The sequence below is a fragment of the Halichoeres trimaculatus genome, unplaced genomic scaffold, assembly GCF_033239565.1.
Source record: "Halichoeres trimaculatus isolate MK-OKI-2021-1 unplaced genomic scaffold, fHalTri1.1 fHalTri1_scaffold_10, whole genome shotgun sequence".
In the NCBI taxonomy this organism is placed as follows: domain Eukaryota; kingdom Metazoa; phylum Chordata; class Actinopteri; order Labriformes; family Labridae; genus Halichoeres; species Halichoeres trimaculatus.
Genome location: NW_027437187.1, coordinates 14,736,874 through 14,750,213, shown reverse-complemented (window position 1 = coordinate 14,750,213; position 13,340 = coordinate 14,736,874). Strand labels below are relative to the sequence as shown.

The window sequence follows — 13,340 nt, the reverse complement described above, 5'->3', positions numbered from 1 at the left end:
TCTGTTTTCTTGTTTTAGTGCAGTCAGCTGTGGGATGTCTTCACACTACTTCTGGCCACTTTGTGGTACTCTTTAAGTTTTCTATCCTGATCCCACCGTTTGGGATCACTTTGAGACCGCTTCAGCTGGCGTCGAGCCGTCTGCACCACCTCCCGCTTTGGCAGCTTCTTCTGGAGGAGAAAAAAAAACTACTTGTTATATCTTAAGAAAGGATGAAGACACACAGACCTCATCCATCAGAAATATGACTAATGCTTTCATCTGTGAAAAATAATCCACAAGCAGCCTGTATAACAGAGTGGATGTGCCAGAGGTTTTGAATAATTAAAGGCATCATTAATCAGCAGACCAGCAGCTAACCTTTATCTTTCTTCTCCTGAGTCTCCTCCGCTGCCGTCTTGTCTGCTCGGAAAAAGATGCGGGCGCTGCTCAGTGAGAAGTGAAGCAGCTCAAACTCCTAAAGTGAAGTCACACAAAAGAGTTAAGAAAACAAAAATAATCCAGGTTAAGGGATTCATGGCAAAAAAAACACATGACACACATGGTTGTGGCCAGCTCATAAACACAGTTTTTGAGTCTGTGGTAGACAGAGTTTCTTTTTCTTCTTTAGAAACACCTTGAATGCTTCATCAGTGCTAACAGCATCAATAATAGATAAAGACACATCTAAATGAGTAGAAAATGTTGACAAAGTTAATTTATTTCACCTGTTTAATTCTAAAAGCATTGCTCATATCATGAAGATTTAGAGTAGAGTGAAATAATATGTTGTGTTCATGTAGTCACGGTCAGAGGCTGTGGGTGTGTGCTGCAGCTGGCACTGAGCTGAGTAAGGAAAATTCCTGCAGACCCTTCCTTTAACCATAAGCCACAATCATCATGATTAAAAAATAAATGACTGAAATATTTCACTTTGTGTACTAAATCTGCAGTATACCAAACATAAATTTAGATTTTTTTAAATTTAAATACTGAAATAAACTACCTGTCTACAATTATACTCCTTATTGAGATGCACCCCATGTTTCAAACTGGGACTTTTAACGATTAAGAGGGCAGGTGACAGGTTCCTGACTAAACAGCCTTGCTGCCTGTTTATAACATCTACTACCTGAAGGTAGACGTCCAGCCTCTTCTGAGTGAGGTTCATGGTTTGCAGCAGCTTCTCGTCCTGGCTGGCAGACTGGACGTTCTGCTCTTTCACCACTGCGTTCATTTCTTTCTTGTATTTATCTCTAACAGCTTGAAACCAGTGCAGAGAGTCGAACTCCAGGTACTGGTCCAGCAGCTTCAGGATGTATGCCACACCTGACAGAAAAAAGGAGATACAGAGGGAGAGTAAGTCAACAGTTTAAAGCCAGCATTAATTTAGGAGTACTTCATTTTCTCAGGCTTCCTCACCCATAGCAAAGCCATCATCTGTGAAAGCAGCTCCAGATTTGTTCTTCTTGTTGAGTTTCTCTTTGCAGCTAATGGAGTGCTCAACGAAGTTGACAGTCTGTGGGAGAAATAAGATGTTTTTTGTTAAAAAAAAGTAACATGAAGAAATAAACTGAATGAAAGTAATACATTTACAAGGAGAAAATGCAAGCACTGATAAATCAGAGAGCTCAAACTGTGAATGGGCAAAATGAAAAACAGACCAGAGGAGGTACAATCATGTAGAAGTTTCTCAGGTGCATGTTCTTGGCGCTGCGGAACTCAGGTGCGAACACCGCCACCAGCATCTTGAAGTACTCCGTCCCCTCAGCAGAGTTACTGGTCAGATCTCCCAACACTGAGTCCAGGACCCTTGACGTGACAAACATAAGGAGGAACAAACATTTTTTATTACATTTTGGGCTGTGGTGCCCTCTGCAGGTGAAAGTATGAAAGAACACCAAAAATATCATCACAGTAAAACTGACGATTGAACTAAATGACAAGTGTTTGGTGAACAAGCGAAATTAAACAGACTGAATTCTGGGAATACTCAGTCGGTACTGGAATTAAAGTGACTCCAATCCACCTAAAAGGTTTTATAACTATCTTTAAAATAAGAAGACATACGTGGATGTCGAATGCCTGATAAGCACAATGTGACAGAGATCTAAAATGCAGGCGCTTTACCCAGCAGCTTTCTGAGTCTCCTCTGACAGTCCCTCCTCCTTCACCAGCTCCTCAAAGTTGACAATATCCTCTAGGTCAGGGACAAACCTGAACATGAGAAGAAGACAAAAAGAAAATAATCCAGTGAACATGAGTTTTACCCAGATTTAATCCTAGAGAGGGTCAGGAGAATTTCCTGGACTGGTTCAGCCAAAACCTTCATATTAACAACACCATGAACAGAGCTCCCTCTTCACCTGATGGCACTGCTGCAGCAGTGGAGGCCTCCAGAGCGGATCATACGCACATAACCCATGGCGTTTCCTGTTAGAAAAGGATACAAACAAAAGCAGAGTGCAGGTTTAATTGTTGGCCTATTTTTAAAATCACACGACCTGAATGGATCATCATGGGTGTGTGTTTCTCACCGATCTGGCTGATGAGCTGTCTGAACTGGTCTAAGTAGCTCTGTCCTTCTGGAGTGATTCCAAGCTTCCTGATGCCACGGTTAAACTTCTCAGCACGCTCAAACGGATACTAAAAGAAGCACATGGATGGGGCTTGTAAAGGGAGGACTTGACAGCTGGTTGGTCAAGAAAACAGCAGTCTGGTAAAGATATGATCAAAGTTTGTTTCTGTTAAGATATGAAAACATTTTCCAAACAACTTGTACTAGCTTGTATTAACATTAAGCTTGCATCGGTTGGTGCTCAATTGATGAAATAACTTGAAAGAATATTTCCTACCAAGCTTAACTCCTCAGTCACCATCTGAGTTAGTCACTTTTTTTGTCAGACAGACAGAAATGTGCCTTTACTTACCTTCTGATCAGACTGGTCTTTAGTTTCTCTGAAGAAGCGGATGTCTTTAATGAGTCTGGACTTGATGTGCTCATCATACATGAACTGGCTGAAGATGTAAAACTTCTTCCGCAGGAACTGGTAGGTGAAATTCACCTGGTGACAAAAGGTAAACCCTTTTTACACTCAGATATGAGCAGAAAGTCATAAAAAGAGACAAACTGGGAGTTATGTCATGTCCTGTTAACTCACTGTGGTGTTCATGATGCCGGTGCCGTGGGTGCGGATGGAGTTGGCAATGTGGCGAATATTGATGGTGTTCAGGTGCTTGTTGTTGCTTGCTTTCTCGATGAAGATCTGGAGGAAGAAATGAAAATGTGAACACTGCATATAAATCTGTTTCAATGAAGGTTAAGAGATTTTTGTCATACCTGGTTGTTGAGGTTATAGAGGTAGCGTGAGACAAAAACATGAATGTTCCTCATGATCTCCAGGACATCCAGACCCTGATGAGGACACACAAGATCAAACATAACTCACCTCCACTGTCTACTGTAAATTTAAAGGGGCTGTGAGGAGTTTGTAAGTCATCTAGAAAAAAGTCTCCCTTCTAGATATAAGTCTGATGGTAACCCATAAGTTAAAATGAAATTATCAGAGCTAATAAAGGCTATTTCCAAATGACCAAATTACAAATCAAATTACACATGAACGACACACCTCAGAGCACCGGGCTACCAGTAGCACTATATATAGATGGCTAATAAACTACGGTACAAACTTACAACATTTGCTTGTTGTCTCGTTTTAAACTGTAGCGCTACCTAACTGTGCTACTGATAAATACTTGACCACGTCGCGGTGTATCTGGTAAAAAGTTGAACACTGATTGCAAGGAGAAGCATTCTGCTTAATTGGAAACAGCAATCTCCACCTCGCTTTACATGATGGATTAGAGAGACAATGTACTTTCTGAAATGAGAAAAAAATAAGATTTACCCTTAGAAAAACTACCCAGCAATTCTTAGAGACCTGGAACCCTTTTCTCAACTTTTTTGAGGAATTACAAATATCTCTGGATGGGAGGAATACTGAGCACTACTGATTTGATGTATCTCTTCCCCCTTTTTTTTCTTAAATGTATTTAATTATTTTAATGCTTTTAAATTACATATTTCATTGCCTAGTGTTATCTTTTTTATTTATTTATTTTTGTTATTATTGTTTCTACTTTGTAAACATACATTTGTAAAGTGATTGTATACCAGTTCCAACTTGCACATCCTTAAAAGTGATACCTGGGTAGGCGGGTGGGTGGGTTTGGCATTAATAGGATTTGACTATATATGTATGGCAAAAGTTGACAAATTGACAAATGTATTTGTACACCAATTTTATACTGACACTCATTAAAATAAAAATAAACATAATATAAACAAACAAAAATAGTCATTTAGTGGTAAAAAATGTTGAAGATGAAGCTTCACTGTTGGAATTTTGTAGGAAAACAAACAGGAACCAAAACTGGAATCTGTGAAGAAGTTAAACGTGTGAGCAGCAGAATAAATAATCCTCTTGGGAAAACAAGGACAAATTTGTTTAGAACCAATCTCCATTTAATTCCAAAACAAACACACGCCTGGTAAAAAGTCGACGTCTTCACAACAGTATGTGTGAGAGTCTGGCCCAAAGGTGGCGCTGCAGTCCAATTTAAACAGGTCCTCCTCACAGCATCTTTCAACTACATACTATTTTCCATCATTTGTGCATAATTTAATACATTGTTCCTCAAACACTCCTCTACATTTGATTATATCCTCAAGAAATTTAAATGAAAGTATTAAAAACAGCAAGAACACAGACCTGCTCCAGAGTCTGGCTGGGCAGGTGAGCCTCTGTCATGGTAAGTCCGTATCGCTGCGTGGCCAGGTTTCTCATCTCACTGTAGGTGGCCCAGTCGTGCAGAGCCACAGTTGTCAGGTTGTAGAAAGTTTTATCCAGGTAGTGAGTCACATAAGCTGCAAGAGCAGAAAAATATGAGAAATGTCAGTTACACTCTTAACACATGTGATCATTTTCAAGAACCAGGATGAACAGGTGTCACATGTCTCAGTACAGTGGGCAAATATTTATACACTCATTTAAATATACAGCATCTAAACTTACAACCATTTTATTAACAAAAGTCGCATAAAACACCCATTCAAATAAAATCCGAAGATGCTAAAAACAATTCTGGAAATGTTCAGTTTAGACCACATTCACAATAAAACCAACAGGCTGACCAGTTTTTTTTGTTTTGCTTTTATCATTATTAAGTTACATTATTTTAAAAACCAGCAGAACATGTGAACACAGGTTTCCTCATACCTTTGATGTGAATGAAGCGGTTGAAGAATCTGATCGGTTTGAGGGAGAAAAAATGAGCCAGATCCTTCAGGCCGACTTTGAAAGGGTTCCTGTCGTCCAGCTTCAGGTGTGTGTGAACAGAAAGACGCAGGTCCTTCTCGATCTCCTTACACAGTTTATCCAGCAGGTGCTGCCAGTGTCAGACACAGGGAGTGTTATTGTTTGCAAATAAACAACCATTAAAGGTTAAAAAAGTCTGTACAAATCACAAGTTTTTACACACTTTTATGCTGAAGCTTTTTCAGAGTACTTCTCTCTGTTAGATTGTGCTTACCTCATGAAACACATCCATTATCTCCTTGTCGTAGCTCTCGAGCAGCTGGTCACATGACTCCATGTGTTTGGCATGCAGCATAGAAGGTACGCTGTCCCTCAGAGCACTAAACATGTACTGCTCATCACAGAAGAGCAGAACATTAAAAGAGTCAGTCAACACTCAAAAGTTTTTTATCCACTGTTTCCATTAAAGAGTTCAACTGACGCCAACATTTAGAACGATGCATCAGAAAAAGGAGGGCTGAAGCTCAGGTGCATAAAGGTGCTTTGTGATTGTAGCCACAGTGTTAATAGTTGTAACTGACTACAGTCAAAGTACATAATATCATCATGCCATCATCCCACTCACATGTATTCGTGCTGCATCCACTGCATTGTCATACACATCATCCAAGTAGATTGGAAACACAGCTCGGTGCCAGTACAGGAAACTACAGTCACACTGCAGCTTCACCCTGAAAGACAAAAAGTTATGAAGCACACCTTAAGACTTAGAAAGTAAAACAATACAGGAATTAGTGCATGTCTACAGTGCTTTGACTGGAAGAATATTTTGTGGAAGTTTCTGTTTTAGTCATGTTGGCGCAATAGACTGTTTGTACAGTGTTTGTTTTATAACATGGACGTAGTCTCCCCGACGTCACTAGTCTGTTTCTGAAACAGAAAATGAAGCACATCGCCTATTGTGGCCATATTGGTTGTAGCAAGGGCTTCGCGTACAGCTTTTGGGCCTTTTTCAAACCGCCCCCTACACACTCTCCCTTCCCACTACCCCTCCGTTTGCGTGTCCTTGCGTGTCTGCCACATTAAGGGCCATCCCAAACCGATCCGCAGGGATGGGAAGTGGTCTATAAAACCCTCCACAAGCGAGTCTGCACGGATGCCGACTCGCTAAATTGTGTCCGGTGTAAGCCATGGGGGAAACAACATACAAATGTAAGTTCCACACATATGTGCCTGCACAAACACTGTTAAACTGACACAACTTAATGATTGTCATGCAGATGTTCAAAACGTTAGATGTACATGTCATTAAGATTAAGGCCTGCCTTGCATTTGTTCAGACAGTTCGTGTTTATCTGAGTGTTTAATATTTACAGGGATTGTCACAAAAACAAAAGAATTTATTCAATCGAGAGTGAAACATGAAAAAAAATCTTCAATAAAAAAAGAAATGCAGCCAAAGAAACGTGGGAGTAAGTTTCTTTTGTATTTTCTTACGTCATATTTTCTTTTTTTTCCCTTTGTATATCTGTTTCCGCCTGAGAGGGTGAATTTTCTGTCCCAAAGCTGTATTTATACCCTACACCCTGATGAAGTGAACTTTTTTCAGCTGCGAGTGTGACTCCGTGACGGAGTGCACTCCGTCATGGAGGGGGAGTGTGTAGGGGGCGGTTTGAAAAAGGCCCATAGGGTGCCTGTCGGTCATGTGACTGAGCTGTGCCTATGATTGGGCGAGCTCTCAATCTTAATATCCTCTTAACTACTGAGTTAGAAAAAAATTCATCCCCCCCATATTGTGTGCTGATGGTTAAAGACAGGAGACAGTTTTTGAACCAGACTGTATATAGGTTAATTTCTGCTTTGAAAACGGCTTTTTTTGGCTTGGTGTGTATGTGACTTCTGCTACTTCCGGAGCTAGCCTCAAGTGGACACTAGAGATTTTAGTACTTCCACATTGTCTCATATTCTTAGACCAGAGGTTGACGCTTGGTTGTCGCTTGAACAAACGGATACCTTTTGTCTTTGTGTTTATCTTGTCCTTTCTAAATCTTTCATTGTGTTTTCTGACAAACAGTTTTCTTCTGCTTTCTTTATTCAAGAAATGTATCACTCACTGTGACAACTTGCAATAGGGGAAAGCAGAAAATTGGCTACAGCATGCAGTAACTTATTTACTTCTGTTATTGCTATTTCACCAGATTTCAATCCTCTGACTGATATCTGCTTCACAAGGGGGGCCTTGATTAAAAGGTACAAACTAGTGAGCAAGTTAGGAGCAAAAGTTGTGGTCACAGATCACAACTTGTTTGTCATTTATGATAGAGCAAAGGGCTCGCAGGGAAATAAGTTCAGACAGGTGTACATCCCAGTGGAGAGAACTTCAAGCAGAGATTAAAACATTTTTAAACACTACTTTGACTTTAGCCAATAACATCACAACTGTCTAACACAGAGGTGGGTAATTTCACCTTTCTCATTCGTTGTAATTTGAGGAGGAATATTCAACCCACCTCTCACTGAGCTCGCTGATCAGATCAAGCTTCTTCAGCACCAACTGCAGGGGGGGCAGCTCCTCATCTTTGAAGGTTTTCTGTAAGACAGCAAAAGATTTCAAAACCTGTCTGTGAAACAGGTGAGACTGAAAAAAGAACCAGAAGCTTCTACCAGCTCACCAGCTGAGTGCCGACACATAACGCCAGAGACACGACCAGACGACGCTCCTTCGTACTGGGACCACTCAGCGCGTTTTCTGCCATCACTAAAGATGAGAGCACATCCAGTCGCTGCTGGCTGTACTTTCTGTCAGAGATCACTCTTTTCTACAAGGAGTCGGACACATTTGGTCAAAAAATGAAATGTCACAGCTGCTCTTTTTGTAAAACAAAAATGATAAGGTGTCTTTCCTGTGTAAGTAGGTACCTTGGCGACACCGATGGCATTGAGCGCCTGTGACTGCAGCTGCTGGGTGATGTGTGAAACAGAGTCAGCTACAACCATGGAGCGCCTGTGAAACGTGTGCTCAACAGCCTGAGGAGACACAACACAGCATCACTTTACACATGAAGGATTTCTCAGTTTTACTCAAACAGACAGTAGAGTGGCAAAACGCAGAGGGGAAAAAAGAGAAAACAAGCACCTTGAGGAGTTCAACGAGTCTGCACAGAGCTTTGACTGACGTCTTGGTCATGGGCTTCTGCATAGACATGTACATGTTCATGGTGGTTTTGATGATGGTGCTGATGCTGTATGCATACAGGATGCCCTGAAAAAGACAAAACAGAGAGAATTCGAAGCTGAGATGTATAACTCTTTGACACAAGTGATTCAGGAAGCCTCATTCTAGCTGTTCAAAGCTTTTAGACAACAGTGGAAGTAATTTAATCTGATCTTCAGTTTGTGACTGAGCCTGACATTGGTTTTCTTACCTGTACAAACACATTACACCTGCTGTTGAGATCTTCTGCCAGCTTGTCACTTTTCTGTTCCTTGGACAATATGGATTCCATCTTCATCATCCAAGAAGTTACAAACACGTAGTATGACTGCACATCCCTGAAGACAAAAGACAAAATAAACAGAAGAATAAATCAAACTCAGATATAAAAATCAGCCTTCAACCAATTCATTTGAGATCCACTGACTTTGTAAGTGTCTGAGCTCTCTGCTGCAGGAAGGTGTCTCTCTGTGCTCTGATGGCCTGCAGACTCTTCTTGTCCATCAGTTTAGCTGCAGCAGGGACTTTAGTGATGAGGAACGTGTCTGGAAACCAGATGATGTTTGAGGTCAGAGTGACAGCTGGAACCTAGAAAGACATCAGATGCACATGAGTACGATGTTTCAGCTGTTGAAGATGAGGGGTACGTGTCACTGAGAGAAAAGACAAAACTACCTTTTTGCAAACATCCAGCAGAGCCTTGTAGAACTTTTTGTCCACACTTCTAAAAATATGAAAGTGAAGCACAAAGAGTCCACAAACCCCAGCGTATTTATCTCTCTGGTCGATCTCAGAGGGTTCACCTAAAAAAACACAGAGACAGAGTCAAAAACATTACCAACAAGCTGCAGGAAAGAGTACTCAACCATGTAACCTGTAGCTGTAGAGACAAACTGACCAATTTTAGACTCAACGTTGGTGAATATTGTACGAATGTTGAAGGCAAACTCCTCGGCAAAAGCGCTGTTTTTAGAAACAGCAACTCCTTCCCCAGGATCGTCGAACCTCTGCTCCACGCAGGCCTGTCACAGAGGTGTAAGCATAATGAGCTTAATGATGCCCGGCAGATACATACAGCAGACTCCTTAGCATTAAAAAAAAGTCCCACCTGTAGTATCATGCCGTCCAGCAGCTGTCCCTCCAGCTTTAGTAGGAGTTTTTCAAATGGTTTCAGCTTCTCTTCAGGGATGGAGAACTTTCCTGGGTTGTGGTGCACTGATTTTAACATCCTACAGACAGGAGATCCAGTTGTAAAGCGCTAAAGTCAAGTCAATTATTTTATCCTCTGATTATCTTTTAAAGCATGTAAGTTTAATAAATACAAGCAAAGCTCCAAGAAAATTATTTATGAACCATGCACTCGAGTTTTCAACCAACATTTTACGGTGTGCCTGTGTTTACATAATGTTGTGGAACTGGGGTTGCAAAGCATTGAATACTACATTTTGAGGGAAAATTTTAAAAAAGAACGTAAACAAAGTTTAGGACACAAAACAAAATATTTTTCCGATGATATTACTTAAACAAAGACTGAAATATATAAAAACATGTCCAAAATAATATCAACTAGGAGGTATATCACTGCATGCCATTTATTTCTTACAGTTAGGAATTAACAGTCAGTCAGTTATTAATCGCCAACTAAATACCATGAGTGTGACTTTCTGGGCTGCTACTCTAAAGCTTATTGAATGTTTGCCTTTGTATTTATCCAGAACGTTTCTAACAACCAGCCAAAGATTTTCTAAAATTCAGCCTTCACATGATCTGATCAGAGTCACTGTCATTACTTGGTGTGATTTAGTGTTCCCACCTTTTGTACATCTTCCAGTGGTCTTTCAGTGTGCCATGATTTTCCATTATCTCATCCAGTGTAAGGAGAACCACGAGTAACTCTCCGAGGTGTTCATACACAATCTGTGAACAGGATGCAGAACACAAATATTCAGCGCTGGAGAAAACACAGATTTAGTTTAGAATAAACCTAATGATTCATATTTCAAACCACACCTGGAAATGCACACCTGACGACTCGATGATTTTGGTGGCAACCCTAAAATGCGCAAAGAGAGGTACTTTCACACGTTTTGTTAACATTGAGGGGATAAAGCATGCTAGAAGTAATTAACAGGATTTGCAGTCTGAAAGCTGTTCATATGACTGCATGCCAGGCGCATAAAGGCCCATTTGACAATGTGGGCATTTAAGCCCACCCAGCAGGAACAGTGCAGTCTCTGTGTAACATGACTGGCCCAAGTTTTAGCCTCTTACTTGCTGCTGTTGTAGAGCGCAGCCAGCTGATGAACAATGTTGACAACCACTTCATAACATCTGGTCACAAAACAGGACAGTTCCTGTTGAAGAGAGAAAACTTGCTGTGTATACAGAATTTCAATTTCCTTTAACTTGACAGAAAATATTCCTCACCTACCTGTAGAAATGAGATAAATCTGCCCATCTGAACCTGGGACTCTCCTTCAACAACACTGGTGTCAGAGACTGCCACAAAAACAAAATTAGGCAAAAAGCAAGGTAAACTGCAAACCAATGTGAATAAAAATAACTCTTAGATTACCTCCTTCTCCGTAGTACAATAAGCCATTGTAGAACTTGGTTTCTGCCTACAAGGAGAAGCAAACAAAGATATGAGGTCAGAATTTGGATTGCAGCATAACTCTTTTTTTGGGGGGAGAAAATTCCCATGAGCCTCTTTTAAGTCATACAGTGCAGTTGGATGCTGATATTTGTTCATGCTTACCTCATACTTCAGCTTTTTCACCTCACTGCAGAGAGCTGCATAAACTGTGATGACTTTGTTGAGGACCTACACAACACAATACCCATTAATAAAAACAAAGAAATCTCAAGAAGTACAATAAACTGAAGAATTTGTCTTCATTTACCTTGTTGTCTGTTTTAATTAACTCAAGTAACGAAGATTGCTCATATGGGAGTAGCTGTAAGCAAGTAGAGAGAACAGAGACTGGTGGGAAACAGTGTAAATGTTGTCAGGTTGATGATAATTTTTCAGTGGTTTTTGGTGATTACCTTCAGAGCAATAGGATCAAGAGTAAAATCCCAAACATCCCCAATGGAGTCATCCAGAGCCTCCTCAATCCCCTTCAGTTGAGAGGTGTACTCCTCCAAAAACCTGCTGTAGTTCTTCAGCTGAACCTCCAGGTGTATTTCTACAGGATGGAAGGTTTGATCACTACAGAGAGTCTGAGACTACTTTCACAGACAACTGTCAACAGAGCTGCTGTAAACAGCCAGCAGCAGATCAGTAATGTTGGTTAAAACACTGGATGACGAGCAATGCCATTTTAAAGATGAAGTTTTAAGTGTTTGTTTTCATTGGACGAGAAAAAGACACTAAAAATAGCCAGAGAACTCCATATGTTTTCTCTGAGAAACATTACGCTCAAATGAAATAATGAACACTACAATGTCCATTCTTTTTAATGAATTAAAGCAAAGGATACTGACATTAAAATAATGTTTTAATTCCAAGATATCGTCAAATGTCAAACTGATCAGCTGTGAGCTGATGACAGTTAAAGTGAGCTAACTTTAATGTCAAGCAATTTTACGAATTAACATTTCCAATCACAAACTCTTTAAGTACACCACAATTATACCCTCATTAATGTCTGGAATAATTTCTTAAACAAGTCGATTTGACCTGCATTTGTTTGCAATCAACAGTAAGATTCGCTCTGTTTCAGCAAATAGACGCAGCCCGATGTCAGCGCAACCTGCTAGCAGCAGAAGCTAGCAGTGCAGGTAAAGCACTAATGTCAGTAAACGTTAGCACGTCAGGTACTTACTCTGTGAGCCATCATCGAAACGGTCAAACTCCCAGTCAGGTGCGATGGTTTCTACGGCCATAATGCCAGTGATACTGACAAAAAAAAACCCTGCAGTTAAAAAGTCGAGCTAAACGGTCCCATGATAGGTCTCATGACGCGTCAAAGGCCGCTAGAGCTCATGGGAAATGGAGTCCAGAGGAGCTATCGAGTGGGTATTTCGACATAGGCAAAATATTCATTCTTTTCTTATTTTGAAGCTAGTTTATGAGCTGTGAAACAATAGTATTGATCTGAGGGTTAGTGAGACACGTTATTTACTTGTTATTTCATTTAACTGTCAATGTGTCGGTTTAATATATTGTTATACATGTTTGATATGTGGCAAGAAATTAGCACATAAAAAATGTCGAGTTGAGCAACATTATCAAGACATGTTATCAGATTCAAGTATTATTTCTGTAGCTCTACTATGCCAATTATTAAACAAAACGTCTTGTTTAAATGGTTAATAACACATTTTAACTACTTTGAGTTATTTTTGTTGTTGTTGTTTTTTTACACCCTTTTGTCTTTATTGTGACGGCAAACAGTGGATTTTGTGGCTCTGCAAGACTTTGATTCAGGTGAGATGGGGCAAAATGGCTCATTTGATAGCAGAAGTTGCATATCACTGCTGTACATCCAACAGCAACTGTCAACCCCACAGCTACTGTACTCATACCTGGGGGGAGATGAGATCCAGTCCAAACAAGTTTGAGTTCAGTGCTGTTTCAGGTTTGGCATTTTCTTCTTTTTGGACCTTAAAATCAACCAGATTCAGAATCTCATGCTAGATATAAAGGTGAAAAATGGTGCTCTTCTACACACCACTTACTAAGTCTTTTCTCCCCTTCAGCCTTTACCAGCATCATCTGGTGTGTGGTTTTTTTTGAATATGAGTCTTGACTTAAAAACACTAAGTTACATATTTTTCAAATTCTGATTTCTACAGACCATGATTTTCCAACTGGAATCCTCCTG

General features: G+C 40.3%; 1 protein-coding gene across 2 annotated transcripts; it reads right to left on the bottom strand.

The window, feature by feature from the left end:
* On the bottom strand, positions 1-12,490 carry washc4 (WASH complex subunit 4). Of its 2 annotated transcripts, none has more exons than XM_074678164.1 (33): positions 12,339-12,490; positions 11,560-11,699; positions 11,415-11,468; positions 11,270-11,335; positions 11,087-11,132; positions 10,943-11,010; positions 10,783-10,865; positions 10,522-10,564; positions 10,325-10,428; positions 9,620-9,740; positions 9,410-9,533; positions 9,187-9,314; positions 8,939-9,099; positions 8,723-8,849; positions 8,434-8,559; positions 8,217-8,324; positions 7,970-8,116; positions 7,808-7,887; positions 5,923-6,028; positions 5,572-5,688; positions 5,259-5,427; positions 4,752-4,906; positions 3,320-3,394; positions 3,141-3,245; positions 2,910-3,044; positions 2,517-2,625; positions 2,346-2,412; positions 2,110-2,196; positions 1,644-1,791; positions 1,402-1,498; positions 1,112-1,308; positions 361-457; positions 1-170 (listed from the first exon to the last, which is right to left on the bottom strand). In XM_074678164.1, the coding sequence occupies exons 1-33, from the start codon at positions 12,397-12,399 to the stop codon at positions 106-108; spliced, it is 3,516 nt and encodes a 1,171-aa protein (XP_074534265.1). In that variant the 5' UTR covers positions 12,400-12,490; the 3' UTR covers positions 1-105. The 2 variants fall into 2 exon arrangements, with proteins under 2 accessions (XP_074534265.1, XP_074534266.1); XM_074678165.1 differs by having other exon boundaries at positions 1-167.
* Positions 12,491-13,340: the final 850 nt, after the last annotated feature.